At 40.1% G+C, this 23127-nt stretch overlaps 1 protein-coding gene and 1 non-coding gene across 2 annotated transcripts; one reads left to right on the top strand and one right to left on the bottom strand.

Annotated features, from left to right (window-relative positions):
• Positions 1-13943: 13943 nt before the first annotated feature.
• Positions 13944-18993, bottom strand: FH6 (formin homolog 6). Its single transcript, XM_088942314.1, has 4 exons — positions 16910-18993; positions 16623-16822; positions 15500-15741; positions 13944-15399 (listed from the first exon to the last, which is right to left on the bottom strand). Exons 1-4 carry the CDS (start codon positions 18385-18387, stop codon positions 14605-14607), a joined length of 2715 nt encoding a protein of 904 aa, XP_088798440.1. The 5' UTR covers positions 18388-18993; the 3' UTR covers positions 13944-14604.
• Positions 18994-20446: 1453 nt separating this feature from the next.
• On the top strand, positions 20447-20520 carry TRNAN-AUU (transfer RNA asparagine (anticodon AUU)). Its single transcript has one exon. It is a non-coding gene; the product is annotated as a tRNA-Asn (tRNA).
• The last annotated feature ends 2607 nt before the right edge of the window (positions 20521-23127 follow it).

Here is a 23127-nt window from a genome sequence, read left to right as displayed (position 1 = left end):
TTGAGTATTAGGACACGAAATCAACACGGTATTTCATCACCTTCAAAGATGATTTCTCACGATATGGTTACGTGTACCTAATGAGACACAAGTCTGAATCCTTTGAAAAGTTCAAAGAGTTTAGACAAGAGGTCGAGAAACAGTTAGGGAGAGAAATTAAGACCCTCCAATCAGATCGAGGTGGTGAGTATCTCTCTGACGAATTCAGGGACTACTTAAAGGATAGTGGGATAGTATCACAATTAGCTCCTCCTGCTACACCTCAACTTAACGGTGTTTTAGAGATGAGGAATAGGATCTTATTGGATATGGTCTGGTTGCTTCTCATGCACTCATAGTTACCCACATCCTTTTGGGGTTATGCATTAGAGACTATGATTTACGTGCTGAATCGGGTTCCAACCAAATCGGTTCTGAATACTTCATATGAACTTTGGACCAGAAAGAAACCAAGTGTCAGACACTTGAAGATTTGGGGTTGTCCAACACATGTTAAAAAATGAGTGCAGACAAGTTGGAATCCAAAACCAGTCGTTGCCTATTTGTAGGCTACCCAAAAGGCTTTGTAGGTTACCTATTCTATAACCCAAGTGACAGAAAGTGTTCTGCAGTCGAAATGCACAATTCTTAGAAACCGATTACATCCTGGACACCCATCGCTAGGAAGTTGTTCTTGATGAGGAGAGCTTAGGAGCAATGGGAGATGTCCCACAAGTTCTAGGTAATGGCCAACCTAGAAGATCCACTCGGGTATCCAAGCCACCAGTCCATTATGGTTATGACCAGGATAGTTACCTAATGGAAACCTTGACTAGTGAGGAGGATCCCGTGACTTACGCGGAAGCTATGTTGGACATAGATGGACTCAATGGAGACCAGTGGAGTCTAGACACTATTAGATCCACCCTCCGAGGTAAAAGCAATCGGTTACAAATGGATTTACAAGAGGAAGAAGGGCCCTGATGGTAGGGTTGAGACCTTCAAAGCTCGTCTGGTGGCAAAATGGTACACTCAGAAAGAGGGCATCGATTATGAGGAAACCTTTTTGCCTGTGGCCATGCTTAAATCCATTAGGATCCTGCTAGCTGTAGCAGCATACCATGATTATGAGATTTGGCAGATGGATGTCAAAACTGCTTTCCTGAATTGAGATCTTACTGAAAATATCTATATGCAGCAGCCGCAAGGCTTCATTGCTATAGGTCAGGAAAACATGGTATGTAAACTTAATAGATCCATTTATAGACTTAAGCAAGCTTCTAGAAGTTGGAACATCCGTTTTGACTCTACTGTCAAATCGCTTGACTTCGAGCAGAATCCGGATGAACCCTGTGTTTACAGGAAGTACAGTGGAGATAAAGTTACATTCTTGGTTTTGTATGTAAATGACATTCTACTCATTGAGAATGATGTAGGAATGTTGACTACGGTGAAAGTATGGCTTTTGCGATAATTCTCCATGAAAGATCTTGAAGAAACCTCCTATATACTGGGTCTTCGACTCTATAGAAATAGATCGAAGTGGATAATAGGATTATACCAATCTGCTTACATTGACAAAATAGTCAAAAGATACAACATGGAAAACTCCAAAAAAAAGGAAAGGTTCCTTTCAGGCACAGAGTCACTCTCTCCAAGAAGTTGTCTCCCAAGACTTCTGAGGAGATTGATGGCATGAAATGCGTTCCCTATGCCTCTGTCGTAGGGAGCATCATGTATGCCATGTTGTGCACTCGTCCTGACATTGCTCAGGCAGTGAGTGTAGTAAGCAGATTTCAGGGGCAGGAGCACTGGACTGCTGTGAAAAACATACTTAAGTACCTTCGAAGGACAAAAGAGTTTTGTCTAGTATTTAATGGTAGCTCACTACAGATCCAAGGGTATATAGATGTTGATTTCCAGCCGGATCCAGATGATAGAAAGTCTACATCTAGATATGTTTTCATGATAGGATCGTGTGTTGTTTCCTGAATGTCAACAAACAGGGGTCCTGAGTAACAAACTAATAGTCCACAACCCAAGCTAAGCGCATTGCCATAAGTGAGGTTGCCTTATGAATGAAGGTGTTCATTCCTGAATTTGGAATTCAGCACATCACCCATTCCACTGTTGTATGACAACACTGGACCTACGGGAGAATGATATTAAGAGATAGCATCAGCGGAGAATGTGGTAAACCCATTGACTAAGCCACTGTCACAAAAAGTGTTTGAAAAACACGTGAAAAGCATGAGACTCCGGCTAGTACCTGATTGGACCTAAGTGCAAGTGGGAGATGTTAGACAGTTTTGTATGCCCTTAGCTTCAATCAAGATGATGTACTTTATGAGTTTATTGTAAATGAATAAAAGTGCATATTTGATTCATGTTCCCTTGGTATGTTTCTATGAAAATACCCTTAAACTGGACACTTAATGAGACTCGTGTTAGTTTAGAATGTTCACAGCCAGTGGGTCGGTCTGGGGAGACCTATCTTGACAAGGCTGACACAGTGGTGCCACCAAGTCGGTTGGGGTGGCCTATCTCAGCTACTAGGGTGAGACCCTAGGCACATACAGTGTAGGATTAATTGAATCTTTGAACTGTACCAGATTTCCAGTATTGCCCTGGACCTTGGAGATTGATGGGCAAAACTGGAAAGTTACACCCGACCCCTAGACTCGATTGTGATACTGCGCTAGGTGTCGGATTGGGTTGTCTTTGATGTACCAATCAATGAGATCCTTAGTAGAGGTCAAAACCTAGGTATGTTGGGACAATTTGAGAATTCATCTAAATGGGTAATCATAGTGACAATATCAGCCCCTTTGTCAGACAAAGGTAATGATCGGAGATGCACTCTCACTGATGGAAACCAAGACTGTCGGCAGCCGATTTCAATCGTTGAGGTTCGTTTTGCAAAATATATTTTATATGAGATATAAAAGTATATATATTATGGTTTCTAAAAGGTTTGCAAAAGTTTTAATTCACGGGATCCATATAAGTAGAGAGTGCAACACTTCCTTGCAGCCGAGGGAGAAGTCCTCTCTTGTCGGGCAGTGTATGATCATTATGGGTTGAGAGGTTGAGTGTAAGACCATTGAGGATAATACCTGATGGGCTAATCTTGCATTTGCCCACAGTCCTTGGATGTTACAAGGTGCCTTGGCCCAGGGACCACTTAGGGTAAGTGTTGGGCCCATAGAAACCATGTGATGATTTTCAGGGGGTGCACTGCCCATAACAGTGTATTCGGCCGGGCCTTGTAACAAAGGCTGGGCTGAACCCATGTGGCTGATGTGTAGATCAATTTTTGGGTCCCATGCCATACAAGGAAGCCCAACTGGGCAGCAGTTTGGAAGGCTAAATGATTTCAAAACCTTAAATGGGCCTTAATCCCATTTCGAACTGAACTAATTTGATTAGTCACTTAAGGGGCGAATTCCGAGATGGATCAGCTGATAGGATTGAGCCCAGACCCTATCCACTTAGAGAGCCCAAGATCTAAATAAGATTTAGATCTATAAGCCTCTTAATTAGATTAGGAGATGGCTGATTATAAAAGGAGGAGGGGGCGGCAGCCTCCTTTGAGATTATAAAAGGAGGAGGGGGTGGCAGCCTTTAGACAGGCAGCCAACACACTCTTGTCTTCAGAGCTGAGATTATAAGAATAGAGAATTTTGCACCCTGCAAACACTCTCTTGCCGCCTCCTTCCTGTAGCCACCGCCTCTAGCAGTTCAATCTCTAGTTCTTGGGAGAAATCAAGATTTTATCTTGATACCATTCCTTTGGAGAAAAGATTGGTTGAACTGTATTCACAAGCCACCCAGTTGATTATTGCGAAGGGTCAAGTTCTTTTGGAAGAACACTATTGATTTTGCTCCACCCTGCACTGAGCCATCTTCAGTGGTAGCAAATTTTGGATCCTTCCTTGGGCGTGAACACCTCCATTGGAAGATACTATTTCTCTATATCAGGTATAATCCCTCCCTAATCCTTTTGGTTCAGATCTGTTCAGTTTATGGTTCAATAATGATCCTTGAAAATATGATTTTCTAAATAGGGAATTCGATTCCCAGTTGAAGGGAGAGAAAAATTTTTGAAATTTGCCCCCTTATTCCACAATCTTTGGGCGTCCATGTGATGGATATCCTATCCCTTCACTAGCATGAGGAAGTTCAATAATTTCATTAATGCTTTTGAGCTAAAGGAAACCTTCAACACAATAGCTTCACTTGGTCTAATCTCTAAGCTGAACCTATCTGCTCAAAATTAGACAGGTTCTTGTTCACTACAGATTGGGAAGAGCATTGGAGAGATTTGGTGTCAAGGGCCTTACCTAGGTTACTTCTGACTACTGGCCAATAATGATTTGTAAGTCTTATATTGGTGGAAGCGGACCCTCCCCCTTTAGGTTTGAAAATATGTGGTTATTCCACCCATACTTCAAAAACAATGTGAAAATTTGGTGAAATGAAAATAACCTGAAAGTCAATTGGGCAGGGATGAAATTCCATTGGAAGCTAAAAGAACTAAGGTGGGAGTTAAGGAAGAGCCCGGAGGATACAATTTTCCAAAATGAGATTAGTTGGAGGCAAAAATCTAGACATAAATGGGTGAAGGAAGGAGATAGGAATACAATTTTTTTCCATGCAATTGCCAATAAAAGAAGAAAGAAAAACACCATATATAAGTTGGTAGTTGATGGGACAGTTTTAACCTAACAGCATGAGATTGCCAAAGCTTTTGTAGAGCACTTTAAATCCATCTTCAAAAAGCCTTTGTTGAAGAGATTAACGATTGAAGGATTGGATTGGCCTATGCTCCATGATGAGTTGATTGTGTGGTTGGAAAGAGAGTTTGACCTGGAAGAAATCAGGGATGCCATTTTCTCTATGGATAGATCTAAAGCTCCGGACCCTAATGGTTTCACAATGGCTTTTTATCAGGATTGTTGGGAGATAATTAAAGCTGATATTCAAGTTGTGTTCTCTGAATTCTTTGAAAGAGGTGTAATAAATTTGGGCCTAAATTCTACTTTTATAGCTTTAATTCCAAAGAATGAAGGGGCTTGTCACCCTAAAGAGCTCAGACCCATCAGTTTAGTTAATAGCCTCTACAAGATCATTACTAAGGTGCTATCTAGAAGAATGAGAGAGGTGCTCCCCTCAATTATCTCCCACAATCAATGTGCCTTTGTAATGAATAGACAAATTATGGACCAAATCTTGATTGCTAATGAGAGCGTGGAAGACTATAGAAGTAGAGGTGAGAAAGGGCTGGTGTGTAAGCTAGATCTGGAGAAGGCATATGACCTGGTTGATTGGTCTTTGTTGTTGGAGGTTTTAGTCTTACGGATTTGGGAAGAAATGGTGCAAGTGGATAAAAGGGTGCATCAGGACTTGTCGTTATTGGCAGGGTGGTGGATCACTTTCCAGTTGTTTGGGGTATTAGGCAAGGGGACCCTTTCTCCTCCTTTCTCTTTACCCTAATTGCTGAAGTGTTAGGGAGGTTGGTTGAGATGGTAGATTCAAGAAGCTTGATTAGTGGTTGGAGAGTGAGCAGGGATAGGGTTCCGATCACTCACCTACAATTTGCAGATGACACAATTTTGTTTTGTGATGAAGAGGAGATTAGTTCGGTGAGTAACTTGAAGAAGGTGATTAAGGTGTTTGAACAAATGACCAACCTCAAAGTAAACCTTGGTAAGAGCTATGTGATTGGTATTAATATGAGTGTGGGAGAGGTGGAGGAAAGGGCTCAAGTGTTAAGTTGTGAGATAGCTCATTAGCCACTAAAATATCTAGGGCTTCCTTTAGGGGATAATCCTAGAAAAATGAGCCTTTGGAATTCGGTGATTGATATATTCACTAAAAGGCTAGCTTCCTGGAAGAATAATTATTTGTCTCTAGGGGGTAAGATTACACTAATTAAGTCAACATTGGCAAACCTTCTAGTCAATTTCATGTCTGTATTTAGAATGCCTGAAGGAGTCCGTAGGGTATTGGAAAAACCAATGAGGGACTTCTTATGGAAACCCAGGGAAGAGAAAAGGGATCATAGAGTTAGGTGGCATCTAGTTACAAGATCTAAAAGTGAAGGGGGTCTGGGGTTGGGAAACCTACAGAAGAAGAATGAACCTCTTTTAGGGAAATGGTTATGGAGATGGTCTAAAGAAAGGGAGAACCTATAGGCCAAAATAATCCTAAGTATTAATGGGCAAGAGGCAATTGGCTGGGATCTGGGACTCTCATCTAGGGATTCGAGAGCTTCTCCGTGGAATTCGATCCATGCCATCCTTCAAGTTTTTCTTCCCTTCATCAGGTATGATCTTGGCTCTATCTTGTCAATAAATTTTTTGGAACACATTTGGGTGGGGGATTCCCCCTTGAAAGAGTAGTTTCCCTCTTTGTTTGCTCTGTCTAAGTTTAAAAATGAACCTGTAACCACATTTGCTACCTTGTCTAATTCTGCTATTAGTTGGAACTTGGGTCTTAGAAGGGCGCTTAGAGATCCTGAATTGGAACCCATTTCGAATTTGCTTAAGATCTTGGATGAGGTAGTCCTTGAGCCTTCCACTGGGGATTCTAGGGTTTGATCTCTTGTCCCTTCGGGTATCTTTTCTTGCTCCTCCTTTTTTAAAGCACTGACACATGATGAACTTACAATTTATCTATATTTTATGAGGTTTTTGCATGAAATTTTATAATGGTTTAATTAAATTTTTGCCGTATTTTAGCTTGATTGCAAGAAAGATTTCAGGGGGAGCCAAATCAACAAAAAGAAGGCAAAAGCAAGAAAAGAAAACCCAAAAATTTATCAAGTTCAGCCCGGCCCAGCCATGAGAGCAAGAGAATTTCATTCGGCCCAAGAAGAGCAAGTGAAACTCTTTGGAAAATCCAAGGGAAGAAGCCTAGCTATGAGGAGAATTCGGCCCAGCAAGGAAGGCCCATTTTTAGCCCAAATAACAGCCTAGAGTGTAGCCCACATGAGCTCAAAAGCAAGCTAAGTTGTAGCCCAAATAGCAGCCCAAAGGGAGCTAGGGGCGGCAACTTCTAGGAGTTTCTTGAAGAGAAGGAGGGAGCACTCTAGAAGGTTCATGAGGGGTGTAATACACCCCATTCTAGAGGCTTCAAGAAGGGGCAAGAGCCCCCTTGAAAAACTATATAAGGAGGCCTCTAGGAGGGGAGAAAGTTGTTCAATTGCTTGAGAGAAAGGCTCTCCCACTCTTAGAGGTTCGGTCACCTTGAGAGAAGAGAAGAGAAGAAGGCTAGGCGCAAGGAAGAAGAAGAAGAAGGGCTGAAGGAAGTTCAAGACAAGCAAGCTAGAAGAAGAAGGTGAATTTGAATTGAGAGTTTGTGATTCAAAGATCTTTTGTAATAAATCATTTGTAGTTTCATTCTCTTTTGATTTGAATTCAGTTTCTTAGTTATATGTTCTTTCTTCTTTCTCCTTGTTTCCATTCTTCCTTGATGTATTTCAGCTTGTAAAATTTCAGTTCAGCAATCTAATTCTTTTTTATTCATTCAAATGATCATGCATTGTACTTGAAGTTTCTTGAATAAGGGTGTGATTGCAGATCAATTCGGCCAACTAACCTTCAAAACTCAGATCTGAATTCTCAGATCTGTGATTGCAAGATCTGAATTGCTTGAAAGAGAATTCAGATCTGCAAATTTCAGATTGGGCGAATTAATCTACAGCTTGGAATTCCTAGAGTGCTTGAGAGAGACTCTAGGAATTCAGATCTACTATTCAAGAACTGAATTGAGTGCAAGGTTAGAGATAACTTGCACAATTCAGTTGGTGATCAATTCAGATTTGAATTGATGCCTTAGAAGTGTTTGAAGAAATGCATGCATGGGGATTAGATTCTTGCTAGAGATAGAAGAACCGTCACTCATGCATAGGATGAACATGCGCTTGAGAGAGGCTGTTCATGACCTTGGGGTTTCACCAAACCAAGGCTCAATCATGATTCATTCGAATGATCCAAATTGATAGATTGCTGAATTCTGAGATTGACATTTACTGCTTACTCTTCTAACCTGAATTGAAGGCAATTGGACCAATGATTTAGATAGATTTTAATTTAGGATTTCTTAGCTTTCATTAGAGTTTTGATTTATTTGTTGATCAGATAAGAAATGTTCAATTTAGTATTGGTAATTGTTTCCTAAATCCTCGTGGGAACGATACTTCACTCACTACTTTATTACTTGAACGGCTAGTGCACTTGCTAGTGTCACAATGAGCCACACACCAACACAGCCTAGTCCGGTCCGAGGATCTTCTTTTCCAGTCCGAGAAATTTGGGGTAGCCCAATCCCTCCTAGGGTAGGCGCTTTTTGTTGGGAAGCATTCCTAGAAAAGTGTAAGACTTGTGACCTACTTCAAAAGAAAAGGCCTAATTGGTGCTTATCCCCGCACTGGTGCATCTTATGTAAGAAGAATGGTGAAAGTTGTTATCACTTGTTTGTTTCTTGCCCTTTTGTTTTAGATATTTGGTGTTGGTTTTTCTCTCTATTTGGTGGCAGATGGACCTCCCCTTCTAGTGTGCAAAGTTTGTTTAGCTCCACATCAGTGAGGGGTTTAAAAAAGAGAGGGAAAATATTGTGGAGTTGTGCTAGAGCTATTGTTTGTTGGACGGTCTAAGAAAAAAGAAATCAAAGAGTATTTCATGAAAAAGAAAAAAGTAAGGAAGCCATCATAGAACTTATATATGTTAGGGTGGCTCATTAAGTCAAGCCTTTGAAGCTCTTTGAAGATTATTCAATAGGAAACATCATTAGAAAGTGGAAAGAAGTGGCTCGGTCAACTCTCTTGTCCACTACTCTTAGACCTGTTTGGACTCCACTAGATTCGGGCTTCATCAAATTGAACTTTGATGGTAGTAGTGAAGGAAATCCAGGCCATTCAGGCATAGATGGTATCTTCGGGGATGAGGAAGGTCGAGTCATTGCTATGTTCTCAGGACCTATAGGTTGGGGGGGACTTACTGAGAGCTAAAATCTCAGCAACTCTAAAAGGATTTAAAAGAGCTAAACAGCTGAATATTAGTAAGTTGTTGGTGGAAGGTGTCTCTCAATTGACTATTAGATGGTTGCAGAAGGAAGTGTCCAGCATGTGGAAGTTCTCAGATGAATGAAAGAAAATTATTCAGCTAACTCAGAACATGATTGTAAGGGTTCAATGGGCCAAGAGGTGTGGCTGACACCTTGGCAAAATAGGGGGTGGGAAGAACAAATCTCTTTTGGGCTATATTGTAACATGTGTTTTCAGTTTTGATAGGGAGGGTTAAGACTTTTTACCCTCCCTTCTGGTTGTAATTTCTATATATATTTTAATAAAATTATTGTTATAGTGCATCTAGACAGAGTCCGAATCTGCTCTGACCAACGTGGCATGAAATGCATGCATTTCCTGAATAGTACTAGGACACAATAGCAACTTCATTACAAACTTACAATTCAAAAATTAAAAATAAAAATAAACCAACTAATCTTATGTTAAGTCATCGTCCTAACATTGTTTGGTTTGCATCACATATGTGAAGCAAATTTTCTTTTTAAATTCAAAAACACCTATAACATTATAACAGGATGCTATCAAGTCCAAAACAAGTTTTTTTACAAAAGATATTTTTGTTTTTATTTTTACATTTTTTGTGATAAATTTAGGGAAAATTCCCGATCAGTACCATGTGCTTTGGCTCGAGTGGCAATTTGGTTCCCAAACTTTAAAATGCGACAATCCAATACCCGAACTTTCAAAATGTGACAATCCAATACCCAAATTTTCAAAATTTGACAATCTAGTACATGCTGTTAACTAGTCCATTCAAAAATGCCCTTCGAATGCCATCTAATTCTCTTTATCAACCATCCAAATGTTGACAAAAAAAAATGAACAATCCCAAATCCTAGCATCTTCTATTCAAAAAAATTGGTGACTGTTTAGACAAATCTAGAATTTGGGATTGTTCATTTTGTAGGTACATAGTGATAACTAAAACCCTTAGAGTATAGAGGGTGTCAAGCCAACACTACACGGATGCTTGCAATGAATCCATAACCCATCACATGTTTGCGATGAGTTCATAATTCATTACACATCTACGATGAATTCATAACCAAAACAGATTGCAATGAGGTTTGGCCTACGCGGATCTGCGATGAATTTTAGACATGCATGAACTTGCGATGAGCTTCAAACAGGTGTGGAATTGTTTCAAGATGGGAACAAATAATGGATACACATGCGTCGTACGTGATGGGATGCCCCGTGGGCCTAATAAAAGTGAGCAATGTAAATAATGATGTCACTCGTGCCACGTCAGTTTAAAAGGATCGCAAAAGAAAGTAGCATACGTGGATTATGAAAATCCTTAAGAACAAGGAAACATTGTCTTCGAAGGACCTCGTTGGACACATGGCAAAACCCCAATGATGCTCCCTTAATAATCAACATAAAAAAAAATCCATTTTCTAATAGGAAATGTCCTCTTTTAAAGGGAGTTATCCCTTCTTTCCTCTCTTCCTATCTCTTCCCCACATCCTCTCTCTTTTCCGTCGCCTTTTCTGGACCTTTCAAAAAGGTGCAGAATTATTGCAAGCCGGGAACAAATAATGGACACACATGCGTCGTGCGTGATGGGATGCCCCGTGGGCCTAATAAAAATGAGCAATGTAAATTATGATGTCGCTCGCCCCATGTTGGTTTAAAAGGGTCACAAAAGAAAGTAGCATACATGTATTATGAAAATCCTTAAGAACAAGGAAACATTGTCTTCGAATGATCTTTTTGGACACATGGCGAAACCCCGGTAATGCTCCCTTAATAATCAACATAAATAAAAGATTCCCTTTTTCTAAGGAAATGTCTCATTTTAAATCATTTTCCTTATAGCCTTGGTTTTTCTCTATAAAAGGGAGGAACAACTCTCCCCAAGGCGGGGTGGGAACCTAGAGTTTTTCAAAAAGGGGGCTCTCCCTTCTCTCCTCTCTTCCTCTCTCTTCCCCACGTCATCTCTCTTTCCCATCGCCTTCTCTAGACCTTTGGGGACTTAACCAACCTCCGCAACCTGACCATCGCACCAACACATTTTATTGTCAATGTTTAGATGGTTGATAAGAGAATTAAATGGCATTCGGAGGACATTTTTTTACTTTTCAAATGTCACTAAACGGGGATTAACGCGCCATGCTGGTGGTGGCTCTGCTTCGGGATGTGGACTTCACCACTTTTTGACGGCATCAAACCTTAACAACATCAATATTTGAATTTGTTGTGAGTGCATATTAACAATTTATGCAGGGAGGTCGTATTATTTTGAAATTCTAATAAGTTAGCTGTTCATTATGCAAAATAAGCGAAGGGGTGAAAAAAAAAGGTTATGGAAATGCCTCCCACCGGTATCAGACTTGAAACACATTGTCGATCCATGTAAAACTGCTGCTGACTTGCATTTCTTTGTGATAATCTTCCATCTCAGTGCCTGTTTGAAGGGCTGAAGCACAGCGGCTTCTGATTTTCAAGGTGGCCCTACGAAATTAGCTTCCAAGCTATGTTTTGTGAAAAATCTCAACGCTCAATTTGGAAGGAGCATAAATACAAATATAGAGTGCAAAATCTTGTATTTTGTATTATTTTGTATGTATTTACACTCTACATATTTACATTTATACTCTTTCCAAACTTAGCTTAAGTCTTCAAATCAGTTATCAGTTGATCATTTTTTCTGGGGTTATACACTTCAGCTTTTTCAGATGGTTTCAGAGCAACTGAACCAGCTTAGCTGAATGTTCAGCTTCAGCCCTCCCAAACAGGCCCTCAGGTCACCTGTCAACGCTTCACGCTTGATTATAAAGCCACCCAAGTCTGAAAAAAGGAACTTCTAGAATCAGTGACTGAAGCCCATAAGGTGAGAGAGGTATCAAGGTTTACAATTTCGTTTTTATTGATTTCTCCATCTTTGAAATTTTTATGAGTTTGTACATTTGGAAATAGTGATAGATGGAGGAATCAATCACAATTTAGGGATACTCTAAGATACATTCAGAAAACTAATGAAAATTTTTGAAAGAATCAAATCACTAATTTTTCATCGTTTTAACACATCTATGGTTCTATACCAATTGTTTTACCATTTTAGGTAGTTGGGAGGAGATTGGAATTAGGGGTGTCAATTGGACTGAATTTGGTTCAATCTGATCCTGTCCAATGTGAGTCCATTATAAATGGATCAGGTCCAATTCAATCCAATGAATGTTTTGAACCAATTTGGACTGATCCAATTCAATGTCTGAAACCATCCAATTTGTTCAAATTCATTTTGATTTAGATTGGTTTCAATCCAAACCCGGCCTATTGATACATATATTCTTATCTTATATCAATGGGCCAGATATTGGCTTAATCCAACCTAATTCAATATAAATTTATTACGGACGGACCAAGTCCAATCCAATCTAATAAATATTTTGGACTGGATTGGTTCAATCCAATATATCTTGTTGGTTTGTCCAATCCAAAATCCATCCAAATTGATTTTGGACTGGATGGGATCCAATCCAAAATGGATCCATTGACACTCTTAACTAGAATGTAGGGGAAAAGGAGAACCTTCAGACTATATCTATATGCTAGATCCTTTGTGAAATGCGTGCAGAAAACAAGCCTAGGAGAGAAAGCACAAACACCGGAGACAAGATTTAATAGTTAATAGTTGCCTATATCCACAGACAAAAAGCTGAGCACGGTGTGAGAGCCGTTTTGTGAGGACTGAACCCGGTCTCAGTTTTTCCTGCCAATTCCCAAAGCATAGGGTTTTTCTTCTCACAAACCCTAATTCGATCTCCAAGAAAACATAGACTCACCCCCTTGCCCCAGCCCCTCAGTCCCAACTTGTCTCCATGTTAATCTCACCCTCAAAATACAATACATTTACACAACATATGCCTGCCATTACATCCAACCACCATAAGGATGCAAACTAGTGAGCGTCCACAAACATTGTTGGCTGACATAAACACAGACATGTGATTTAACAGTTCTGATTCAATCATTCACTAATTTTTCTATTAATTACTTATTTATTTTATCACTAATCAAATATACCCTGTATCCTTTTGAATATATATATATATATATATATATATATATATATATATAATCAAATCCTTATTGTATACTGTCCAGTTTGTCTTTTTTTTAATTATTAAGCAATAATAATAAATGCACGTATTAAAGCTCAGCTAGTCACGAGCCAGGTTATAGATGGCAGCAATTTGTGCCAACTACAAGCTAAACTATGGGGAGATCATGGTTTTCAAAATCGAAAACCGGTCATTTGATCGGTTCCGTTTTTTTTTTAAATCGTTAATTTTGGTCAGCAAATTATTGAACCAGCTAATTAATCGTTCAAATGGTTTTGACCTTTTTTAATTTTTTAAATTTGTCAGAACGGACCGGCCGTTTGGGTCAAACGGTAACCAAACCCCTGACCAGAATGGATGTTGAATGGCCTATATTGTGGACATTTTGAGAAACAATATACATAGCTATCTCCTTTCTCTCTTTAACCCATGTTCCTTTGTTGACGATGCATTAGTCGCTTGCTTCCCGGTGAATGAGCAAGGCATGGCCGCAGAAGAACGATGGTGAAGATAAATGGATAACTACTGCGACTGGTTTCACTTCATTTTTGGTGTCGGGATTTTCCTTTTTGTTTTCCTCTGAGAGGTTCACACTCTATTAACCATCATGCGTTAAATCAAACGACTTCCCAAAATAATGCATGTATCAGGTGTCAAAGGAAAATAGAAGCTCCATATAAGGAGCTTTCCTACTGGATTGTCGTCTTCTTTTTGGTGCAATGGCAGACGGAGAAAAGAAAAGGAAAAAAAATGTTAACAAAAAAAAAGAACAGAAAACAGAATAGGTACAGTCGGTACCTTAAAATAATTATCACTTGTCTAGTTGAATAAAGATTCATTGCCTCAACATTATGCACAAAAAAAAAAAAAAAAAAACAGGAAGAATGAAAGAAAATCAGTCTCCCATTACATCCATATAACTCGTAATATGTATGTGCCCCAGCATAAAAGTAGTTAACCTATCAGCTAATCATAACGAATTAATTTCAGAAACTATATCTCGAACAAAAAAATAGGTGACCCAGGATTCAAAGAACATGGAAATATCTCATTTTCTTGAACAATGAGTTAGATGAAAGAAAGTCTATGGTCCTCATGGGAGTATATTTAATTCTTTTAAATCTGTTATTGTAGAATCCATGCTTGCCCATCTGTTTTTTATACGTCTCAAAAACGTTCTTGCCGTGTTTATTTTATGTTCAAAGTCCTATTTGGGATTCTGGATTAGGCTTCTGTATTTTTCCTGCATTTTGGTTGGGTTTCTCCTTCTAGAAGCAAAACCTATGAGTTCAAAATTGTCTGTCCTTTGGATGGATGGACTTGTTAGATAATGGAAGTTACCATCCAGAGCTGCTCATTTCTTTGATCAGTACCACCCAATGGAATTATGAAAATTGATGTTGACCTACCTATAGGGGCATTGCATAAGTTGTTGGCTTCTGAACGCATTATCTTCACTTGGTACTATGGTGACAAGCTATCTTCATCTGAGCTTCCACTTTGTCTTGTACTATACCTGTTAAGAACCGGTAGTGAAGCACTAGCAGATATCCGAAATGTTCTAGCTGAACCCACCTTTGCTCTCTGCTGTATCTTTCCCACTTCTCTGCATACCTGGTCCAAAACCAATAAGAAATCTCTTACGATCACAAAAATTCTGAAAGGATGGGCTTCCTCCCTTGCTGCATCTCCATGAAAATATTCTGTGACCTCTTTCACAAGCCCTAGAGCCTTCCTTTCATCACCCTTGACTCTAAGGATCTCCTCTTCAGCATCCTTAAGAAATAATTTCATTGCTTCAAAGAAGTTCCCCTGTTTATTTGATTTCTCATATTGCAAAACCGACCTGACTTTCTCAAGCCCCATCTCAAGTTTTGACAAGTAACTGCTTAATACATCTGAGTCCATCCCTGCTGCCTTTTTGACACTTTCAAGCTCTCTGCTTAGTCCGGCCACAACATTTAAATCTTGCTTCCTGAAATCCTCCTCCTTTGCTTTCTGGTCCAGTTTATTAGGAAGATTCTCCGGTGCAGGATCAGAATGCGTGCCTTCAGACCTGATAATCTCTTGCACTACAAAGTGGAGCAATGTTGTCTTCCCATCAACACCTTTTACATCTACTAGTTTTAGGAGTGTTTCCAGCTTAAAAGCTCTAGCATCACCACGGTTGGTGCCAACATTCATCCGGTTCCCTGTTCTGAGAACAGCTTCCAGGAGTTTGAGGAATAGCCGGCTGTTCTTCAAGTCTTCACATGCTGCCTGCCAAGTGTCATGGATGATGAGATTCATTTCACACATGAAAATTGCTATTCAGATTTCTACCTAGCACAAATAATTTAGGGGTTTTCACATACAATACCTCCAAGGTTTCAAAAGACTTTCTCAGGTACTTCACTTCTGTATCAAAATTGGCCCTGTATAACATTGCTTCAATTCTTTTAAAGGCAAAAGGTATATCTAGCACTGCTTTGAGAAATCTCTCTGCAGAACCTAGTTTTGACATGTCACCATTATGGTTTTTCAATTTTAGTTCTTCTTCCTTGGTTGGGGCCATTTTCACCAGAGTTTCTAAAAGTTCAACACCCAAACCGTCAGGATTACCTGTTTCACAAGAACATATGTTATATGCATTGCAAAATGACAAGAAGCTGGATATATAATAGTCTGTAAAGACGAAGTAACAAGAAAAGCATTAATAATATCTCTTTATGCAATTTACATTTTGAATGTATTGGTAATGCCAGCTTAATTAAGTGGAGTGGAACGAGTGGACATCAGCAATATTGGGGTTTTGTATAGACTACAAAATATGGTGCTTGGTTATGCCAATTAAGGCTTGATTCTTTTAGTCCACAGCACATATTTTTACTGCTGACACTTAACAGAGAAGAAAAGTGATTATAAGAAAACAAGCTGAATTGAAGAAATTGTTATTTCAGATTACTCCATTGTCAGTTGTTTATGGTGAATAACTTACCAGCTTCTTCCTAAACTCTATGTTCCCCAACTGCAAGTAGTTTATATTAGCTAGAACCCTAGGAATGCTATAGCACAAATATGGTTGTGATTGATTCAGTTGGATTCTCGTATTTATGCTAACTGGGGTATCAATCTAGACAACTTAAGCTAGTCATTCTGAATTTGAATGCACCATGACCATCATCTTAAACAACTCCAGTATAAGTTGTGATTGACAATCTTGTGTGCTTTCCCGACCCATAAGTTGCATCTGGTTTTACAAGTTCCTAGTATGGGCATTGGTACAATTTGTATAACCTTGACCCGGGTCTTAGACACTACTTCTTGTAAATGGAACATAGGAGACGTTGGGGCTATGTATTCAGAAGAGTGGATGCCTACTTCTATGGTAAATAAAACAGAAAATAATCATACATCCCTGTGTTCCTTCTACAGGTGATTGTAAGACACAATCGTCAGAACTGTATCACCGAACAGACACAGAAGAGAACCAGAAAACTTACCATCTAAAAGTGCTTCGGTTACCTCATCCCTTGTTACATTCAATGCTCTCAAAAGTATAGCTATGTTCTGTGACTTTTTGGGGTCCAAAATCCTGTTCTCCTGTTCAATACGAGGGAGAACAGTTCTTCTATTTGCTTCTTTCTGAACCACGTTTGTTGAATTGCAGCCAAAAAGAGTCTCTATCATGTCTTCGTTCAATCTGCAAATAAGTAACATGGTATTCAAGATTGAAGACTGTGTAGCAGGGGAACAGGACCGAGTCAGAAATTCTTAACATTCTACTTACTGAAACGAACTTGAGTTTAGCCGGTCCCACACCATGGCTCGATCTGAAGTTGCTCGTACTTTGTCCCAATGCAACGGCTTCAACCTGGGCTTTGCTCCATCTAAATCATCTCCTGAATCGAGATGCTTTGAAGAATTGCCACCTTGATTAATTTCCGCATTCGATACTGGTATCTTGGTCCCAGTAGCAGCATTTAAAATTGGCATCTCAGATTGAGGCCTCGGTAATGCTTGGACGGGCTTCGGCGGGATCTTTGTTTCTGTAGGTCTTTCCTTTCCAAGTACTGCGGGTGGTGGGGGTGGTGGGGGAGGAGGAGGGATTTCAGACGACTTGGGGGGTGGATCGTTTATTGAGTGAGGAAGCACCGAATTCGGTGGTGAAGGTGGGGATGGAAATTTTGCCCTCCTCTTGGGAGGTGAGGGTGTTCTAGGTTGACCATTTTGGACTTGGTACAGTTGACGGCTTTTAGGCGGTAGTGGAGGAGGAGGTGGTGGTGGTGGTGGTTGTGCTGCTGCTGCTGCTACTGGTGACCTTGATACACAGACATGTTTGTCATCAGGAGGGGACATTGAAAAACGTGATTTTGGAGAAGACCTCCAAGAAAGAGATGTGGAACTAGTGGCACTACTCATGATGCCTTTGGCAATTGTGGCCAGAGTGGTGGCTGTGGGAAGAGTTTGACGTGTAACAGATGTGCAGGGACTTCCACTATTCCCAACAGATGAGCCCTGGGGAGTGTAGAACGACTCCTCATCAGGCCACATAGCAGTAGGGGACGAACTTCTCTGTGGAGCCCTAGGCAACGGCGGCAGAGGCTGAAGCTCGGGGCTCGGACGGTGCAGCTCCGACCGACTGACCGAGCTTAGCTTGTGATAAGGGGAAGCGATTGCTATATTGGATCGGCTGCTTCCTCTCCTATTCGAAGGTTCCATGGTCCCCAGGTAGAGAAAGTCCGAGGAAGGAACTCCTGATTCCTGTAGAAACCGTTGGGAATTCCCTCCAACGAGCTTCTGAGATTCAATTGTGTGTTTCCCGCACTGTCTGTAAAGGAAGAACGCCAATGCGGAGAGCATGCCCAATGTGACAATCCCGACGGAAATTCCAACGGCAACCATCTTGGTTGGACTGGCTTGCTGTGCTGCTGGAGTTGTAACAGGGGTGGAGGCATTGTTGGCTGGAGGAGACGGAGTGGTGGCCTGGGTCTGATCTGGGATTGGTCCAGTGGGTACCTCTGGGAAGAAGGGCTGGTCTGGGTTTGGAAAAACCGAGCTTCCGGATGGAGCGGGCGGTGGCTCTGCGGCCGGTGGAGTGGAGTCAACCGGAAACAAGGGCTGGTGTAGAATCCTTCTGTGACCATCATTGGTGCTCAAAATTTGACTTCTGGGTATTATCCCACTTGAATTTGATGGGATAATTGTGGAAGATAGAGCCAAAAACACAAAAAACAAGAGGTCTACATAACGAAATTTCACCTTCATGGCTGTTCTTCGTTGACGTTTCTGGTTTTCCTTTTTTCCTCTCTCTGTCGTCTGTTTTTGCGTTCGTTACTTCGTTGGCCGAGACAGTGAGAGGAGGACAAGAAGCTTCTTTAGACGGTAAGGTGTAGATGCTTGCTTGAGCTTGACCGACGGCAGGAAGATCCCCATTTTTTTCTACGATTTAGTGTTTTTTTTAAGAGAAATGCTTTATAAATGGCAGATGGCAGTGAGAATCTACTTTTGCCGCTTTTCCGGGGTGTTGATCATTCTATTGGGATTTGGGACTCACAGTTTGTAACTTTATACCCATAAAACTCCAGTGGCGAAAAGATCAATGATGAGATTTTTCTTCCTTGTTTTTTTTATTTTTGTAGAAGGGATGAGATGTATCACTCGATTCCTTTCTTCTGAGTTCCGACTTCTGCCGTGAACAAGAAGATCGAATTTTAAAATTTCCTTGTTTGGGGCACTTGCCTCAGTTAATTCAAAGTGGGTTTGTTTTAACTTTAAATATATTGATTAAATAAAACAATCATGCTGTATATGTATAAATAGTAATAAACACAGTGCATTCGAATAGTCTAAAGAGGAATTTAAAAACAGAGAACCGATTCAGCAATACATTGCATCCGTAGAAGTCAACGTCCGATTAAATCAACCACTGCCTCCGGAATCAGAATTCAGAAGAAGGGACGACGGATGAGCCATTCACCTCATCTCAACCTCGGTGGTGGTGGTGGTGGACAAATGTTGGATCTTTTTCCCGACAAACATTAATAGATCATTTGTTGAGTGAATCTGTCCAGAACTACTTTTGGTTTTGGGGATGATGTGACTTGTTTTTTGAATTAATCGGACAAGTACGGATACACCCACCAATTTGCCTACTTCTGCACTCTCTAGAGACTAGAGACTAGAATCGAGACTCTCTCTCGCTGTTGCATCGTCTGAGAGCATTTCTCTTAGCTTGCTTTTCTATCGTGTAACTTTTCCTTTTGTACAATTTTAATTACTTCACCTATCTGCTCCTTGACGTATGGTACACCCCTTGGGCATTTGAGACATCTTTCCCAGTTGGAACGCCAACTTTCATGGAATCAGAACACAACAACAGCTGTCGGCCCGATCTCCAAATAGTGAGTGAGCCCAGAGGATCAGAATCGGATGGGCTGAGCTGAAGATAGGGTTGCGGCCTTAAATCCGAAAACAGCAAATTGATTCATTGTTGATTATGAAGATTGAAGGGATTGCTGAGCTCATAATGATCAGTCACCTGGATTCTTGTTTTTGTTTTTGCATGCATGACTTCTCTCAGTTAGTCAGCAATTGGAGTTTGCTGTATTTTAATTTTTCTATATATAATTGAAGATGGTTGCCAAATTTCCAGAAATCCCAACTCGCAAGTGGTGATGACGTTTAGTTTGGGAACCTGTGGGCCACCATGACAGCATTTTACAAGTGTCGAACTCAATCGGGATCCTCTCAACGAACCAATCATTCAATTCCTTCTCATTTTCTCTCTTTTGCTGTTTTGTTTTTCCAACTCAAGTACTGTAGTCCGTTGGACAAATTGTTGTTTTTTCCCCTCTTGTCCAACATATGGGCTTAGCTCACGTAGTCACGTTCTGCTGAGATGGGGGGGCGGGGGGGCGGCGGGGGCGTCAGTAGATGCACTGGACCACTCGTGTGAGGTGTGATCTGAGGCGGCCAGAAAAATCTACTTATTACTCTCTGCAACTACTCCAAGAGACATACAATACGCACATCCGCTGCGACCCTCAATGAACACGCGGATACAGTTCATGTTTCATTGGGGATTACAAGTCAACCACGGTCGTAGCAGATGTGAACTCCAGGCAAAAACCAATAATTCCAAACGTGGTGATGAAAATGAGAGCTGCCATCTGCACATAATAAAATATTTTTTTCAATATGGTCTGTGGTAAGATATTGTTGGAACGTATTGAAAAAAATATATATATTTTGTGGTGAGTAGATCGGGGCAATTCGTTCATTATATCCTAAGGTATGGTACTTAATTTACAAAATTAAAATATCCGCTGGAGTAGCTCAGTTTGTTAGAGCGCGTGGCCATTAACCACAAGGTCGAAGGTTCAAACCCTTCTTCTAGCGTTTTTAACTAATTCGAGAAAGTGAATCCTGAGCGAGTAAATTTGGTTGTACTCATCTTTGAGATTGGGGTCAGTTAAACCATGGCTGTGATTGGTTCTAACCAGCAGCGGCGATCATCTTATCTGCGTTAGGTGAGAGAAGGAAAAGAGGGAAAATAAACAGGAACCGACATGGGGTGTTAAAAAGTTAAATTGTAATTTTATATTAAAAAACCAAGTAAGAAATAGAAATATAATTTGTTAATTAACTCAGAAGAGCAGGACTATTAACTCATCGTTTCGTCCAGCTACTTGAAATTGAGCTGTCCCAGGTAACGTGCATATGATATAAGAGTGGTTTGAGTTAAACGGGGTAATATGTTGTGGGTAGATATGGGTAGAATTTTCATGGACAGGAGGTTCACAGTCTGAAGTGGAAACCGACCAATAACCCTTCTACTACACCAACTACACAACATGGTTTTTTTTTTTTTTCTGATGAACCTACTACTACAGAGTTCGTTTATCCATGTCGTGCAGGGTTACCTGTAATTGCTATTGAGTCGATTAGGCAATTATCCAGGTTTTCAATTGAACATACACATCAATCATGCACCGCTCCACAGCATGTAGCCATTTGTTCGAAGACTCTGCATTTGCATTAGTGTAAATGCATGGAGTACAAATTGGCTGAAGCTTGCTTGAGTGTAAATTCTAATACACTTTTGTTTCAAATTTGACCGTCTTGTTTGTTTATTTTTTCTTTTTTTTTTTGGATAATTTGTTTTGTTTCTTCGTGAAAAACAAGAAAAGAAGCTAGATGTAGTCCCAATACAAGAGAGAATTGAGCATAAGTGGAAAGTAGTGTCATCAATTTTTGAGATGCAAAATTTGCACTGTTAATGAGGTTTTTTTTTTTGATAATCACTAATGATTATAAATGAGAAAGTAGATTAAAAATATAATATTTTTTGTCATAATTATAAATAAATGGATGCAAAAAACTAGGTGTAAGGGCAGTGCAAACAAAGGTGAAGTCGTGAAAGACCCATGTTTGCTTTTACCCGGGCCTACGTGTAAGGGCAGTCCCACCTTATGAACTAAGGTAAGTGTTTCTTAAGAAAGATTTATTTGGGCAAGTGCATTATTTATATTTTTTTAATTTTCATGTAAATAAGGCAATGATCATTTTACACTTAGGAAATGGATAGGAAAATAAATTTTCTCTAATTCACATATAAATCTAAAAAAAAATATGAATTTTTAAATCAAAATCACATTGACCAATTTCCCCCCTTTTAAAATCCAAAAAAGAACACCCCCCTTAAACTCAGTTTAAAAGAGTACAAATACATAAAAAATAATATAAAATATTAAAATAAAATCACAAAGTAATCACAAAGCAATCACAAATTTGTATACTCTACAATTTGTATTTATACTCCTAAACTGAATCTTATTGTCCCCAAAACCAAGGCAATCACAACGTGCCGAACCATGTATCAGATTGGGGACTAGGGAGATCTAGTTGCAGTTCCGTCATCCCTGATTCTGGTAACCTGTCAATTCCCTCCTTACTCTAGTAATTTATTTGAATCTGACTCCCAGCAATTTGTGAAGGCCATAGCTGGTATTATCATGAGAATGGATCCACTGTGTAACGCCTTACAGTCACCCGTGGGGAAAGACCAACCTAAGTTTGAAATTGAAACTCACCTTCACTTTTTATGAATTTTCTTAAACTCAACATAATTTTTCAAAACGTCCGAAACTCACCGTATGGGTGAGATATTGGTAACTTGACTAACAGACATCATTAATTTACTATTTTATCCTTCGTTTATATTCGGTTCATTTTGCAATATACCACAAAAACAACGTTATTCACGGCTTCTCTCTGTCTTACCTGAAGTCAGATACAAGCTTCACACTACTTGAACGCCAGAGTTCCTCGGACTAGATAAGAACGAGGACTGGTGGTCGGCGTGCATCTATTGCCGGCGACTGCAGTGGGTGAGAAAACCGGAGGACTGCTAAAAGACGTCTACTCTCATTCTTAGTCTCACACACACATAGAGTTCATCTTCTTTTCCCAAGGGAAAGGAAGGAGGAAAGAACATTGGAGGAAACACCCGAACCTGGAAAGAAGATGGTTAAAGATAAGATTTTGTGAGAGAAAGAGAGAGCGCATAGCTTCGTCTAGCAACTGCCCAGAAACTCTTTTGACGACTAAAAACTAACAGTCCATGGCAGCTAGTCAAGGCATACCCAAATAAAATGTTTAAACAAAGTGTAGGTTTTCAACCATGTGCTTTCAACCACTCAAACCCCAACCAAGATGGAGATGGGAATTTCATGGAGTAGGCACAGCAAGTGCACAACGAGTTCTTCGTTTTTGAGCCTTGAGCCCCGCCACCACAATACCGACGGGCGACGGCAATCTTTGTTTAAGGTTTGTAAAACGAAAAGAAATTTCCAGGAAAATAATCTTCCTTACGCGGTAGGTGATGATCAGCTATAAAAATCCGATACCAGTAGACCCATAAACTCCGACCATTTCATTCCCATCTTTTCTTCTAAATTCTTTTCTCCATCAATTTCCGTTATGGGGTTTCTTTCTTCTTAATTC

This window comes from Nelumbo lutea, chromosome 1, assembly GCF_056320005.1.
Source record: "Nelumbo lutea isolate HS-2025 chromosome 1, American lotus-T2T, whole genome shotgun sequence".
In the NCBI taxonomy this organism is placed as follows: domain Eukaryota; kingdom Viridiplantae; phylum Streptophyta; class Magnoliopsida; order Proteales; family Nelumbonaceae; genus Nelumbo; species Nelumbo lutea.
The sequence above is the reverse complement of the archived record's forward strand: the minus strand, read 5'-3'. Positions and strand labels throughout refer to the sequence as shown.

Excerpts from the sequence above, each read along its gene's own strand:
- FH6 (XM_088942314.1), bottom strand. The coding sequence starts at position 18,387 with ATGAAGGTGAAATTTCGTTATGTAGACCTCTTGTTTTTTGTGTTTTTG. Across the intron at positions 16,823-16,909 it reads CTAAACTCAAGTTCGTTTCA|ATTGAACGAAGACATGATAG; the intron begins GTAAGTAGAATG and ends ACTTATTTGCAG. Across the intron at positions 15,400-15,499 it reads AGTCTTTTGAAACCTTGGAG|GCAGCATGTGAAGACTTGAA; the intron begins GTATTGTATGTG and ends GACACTTGGCAG.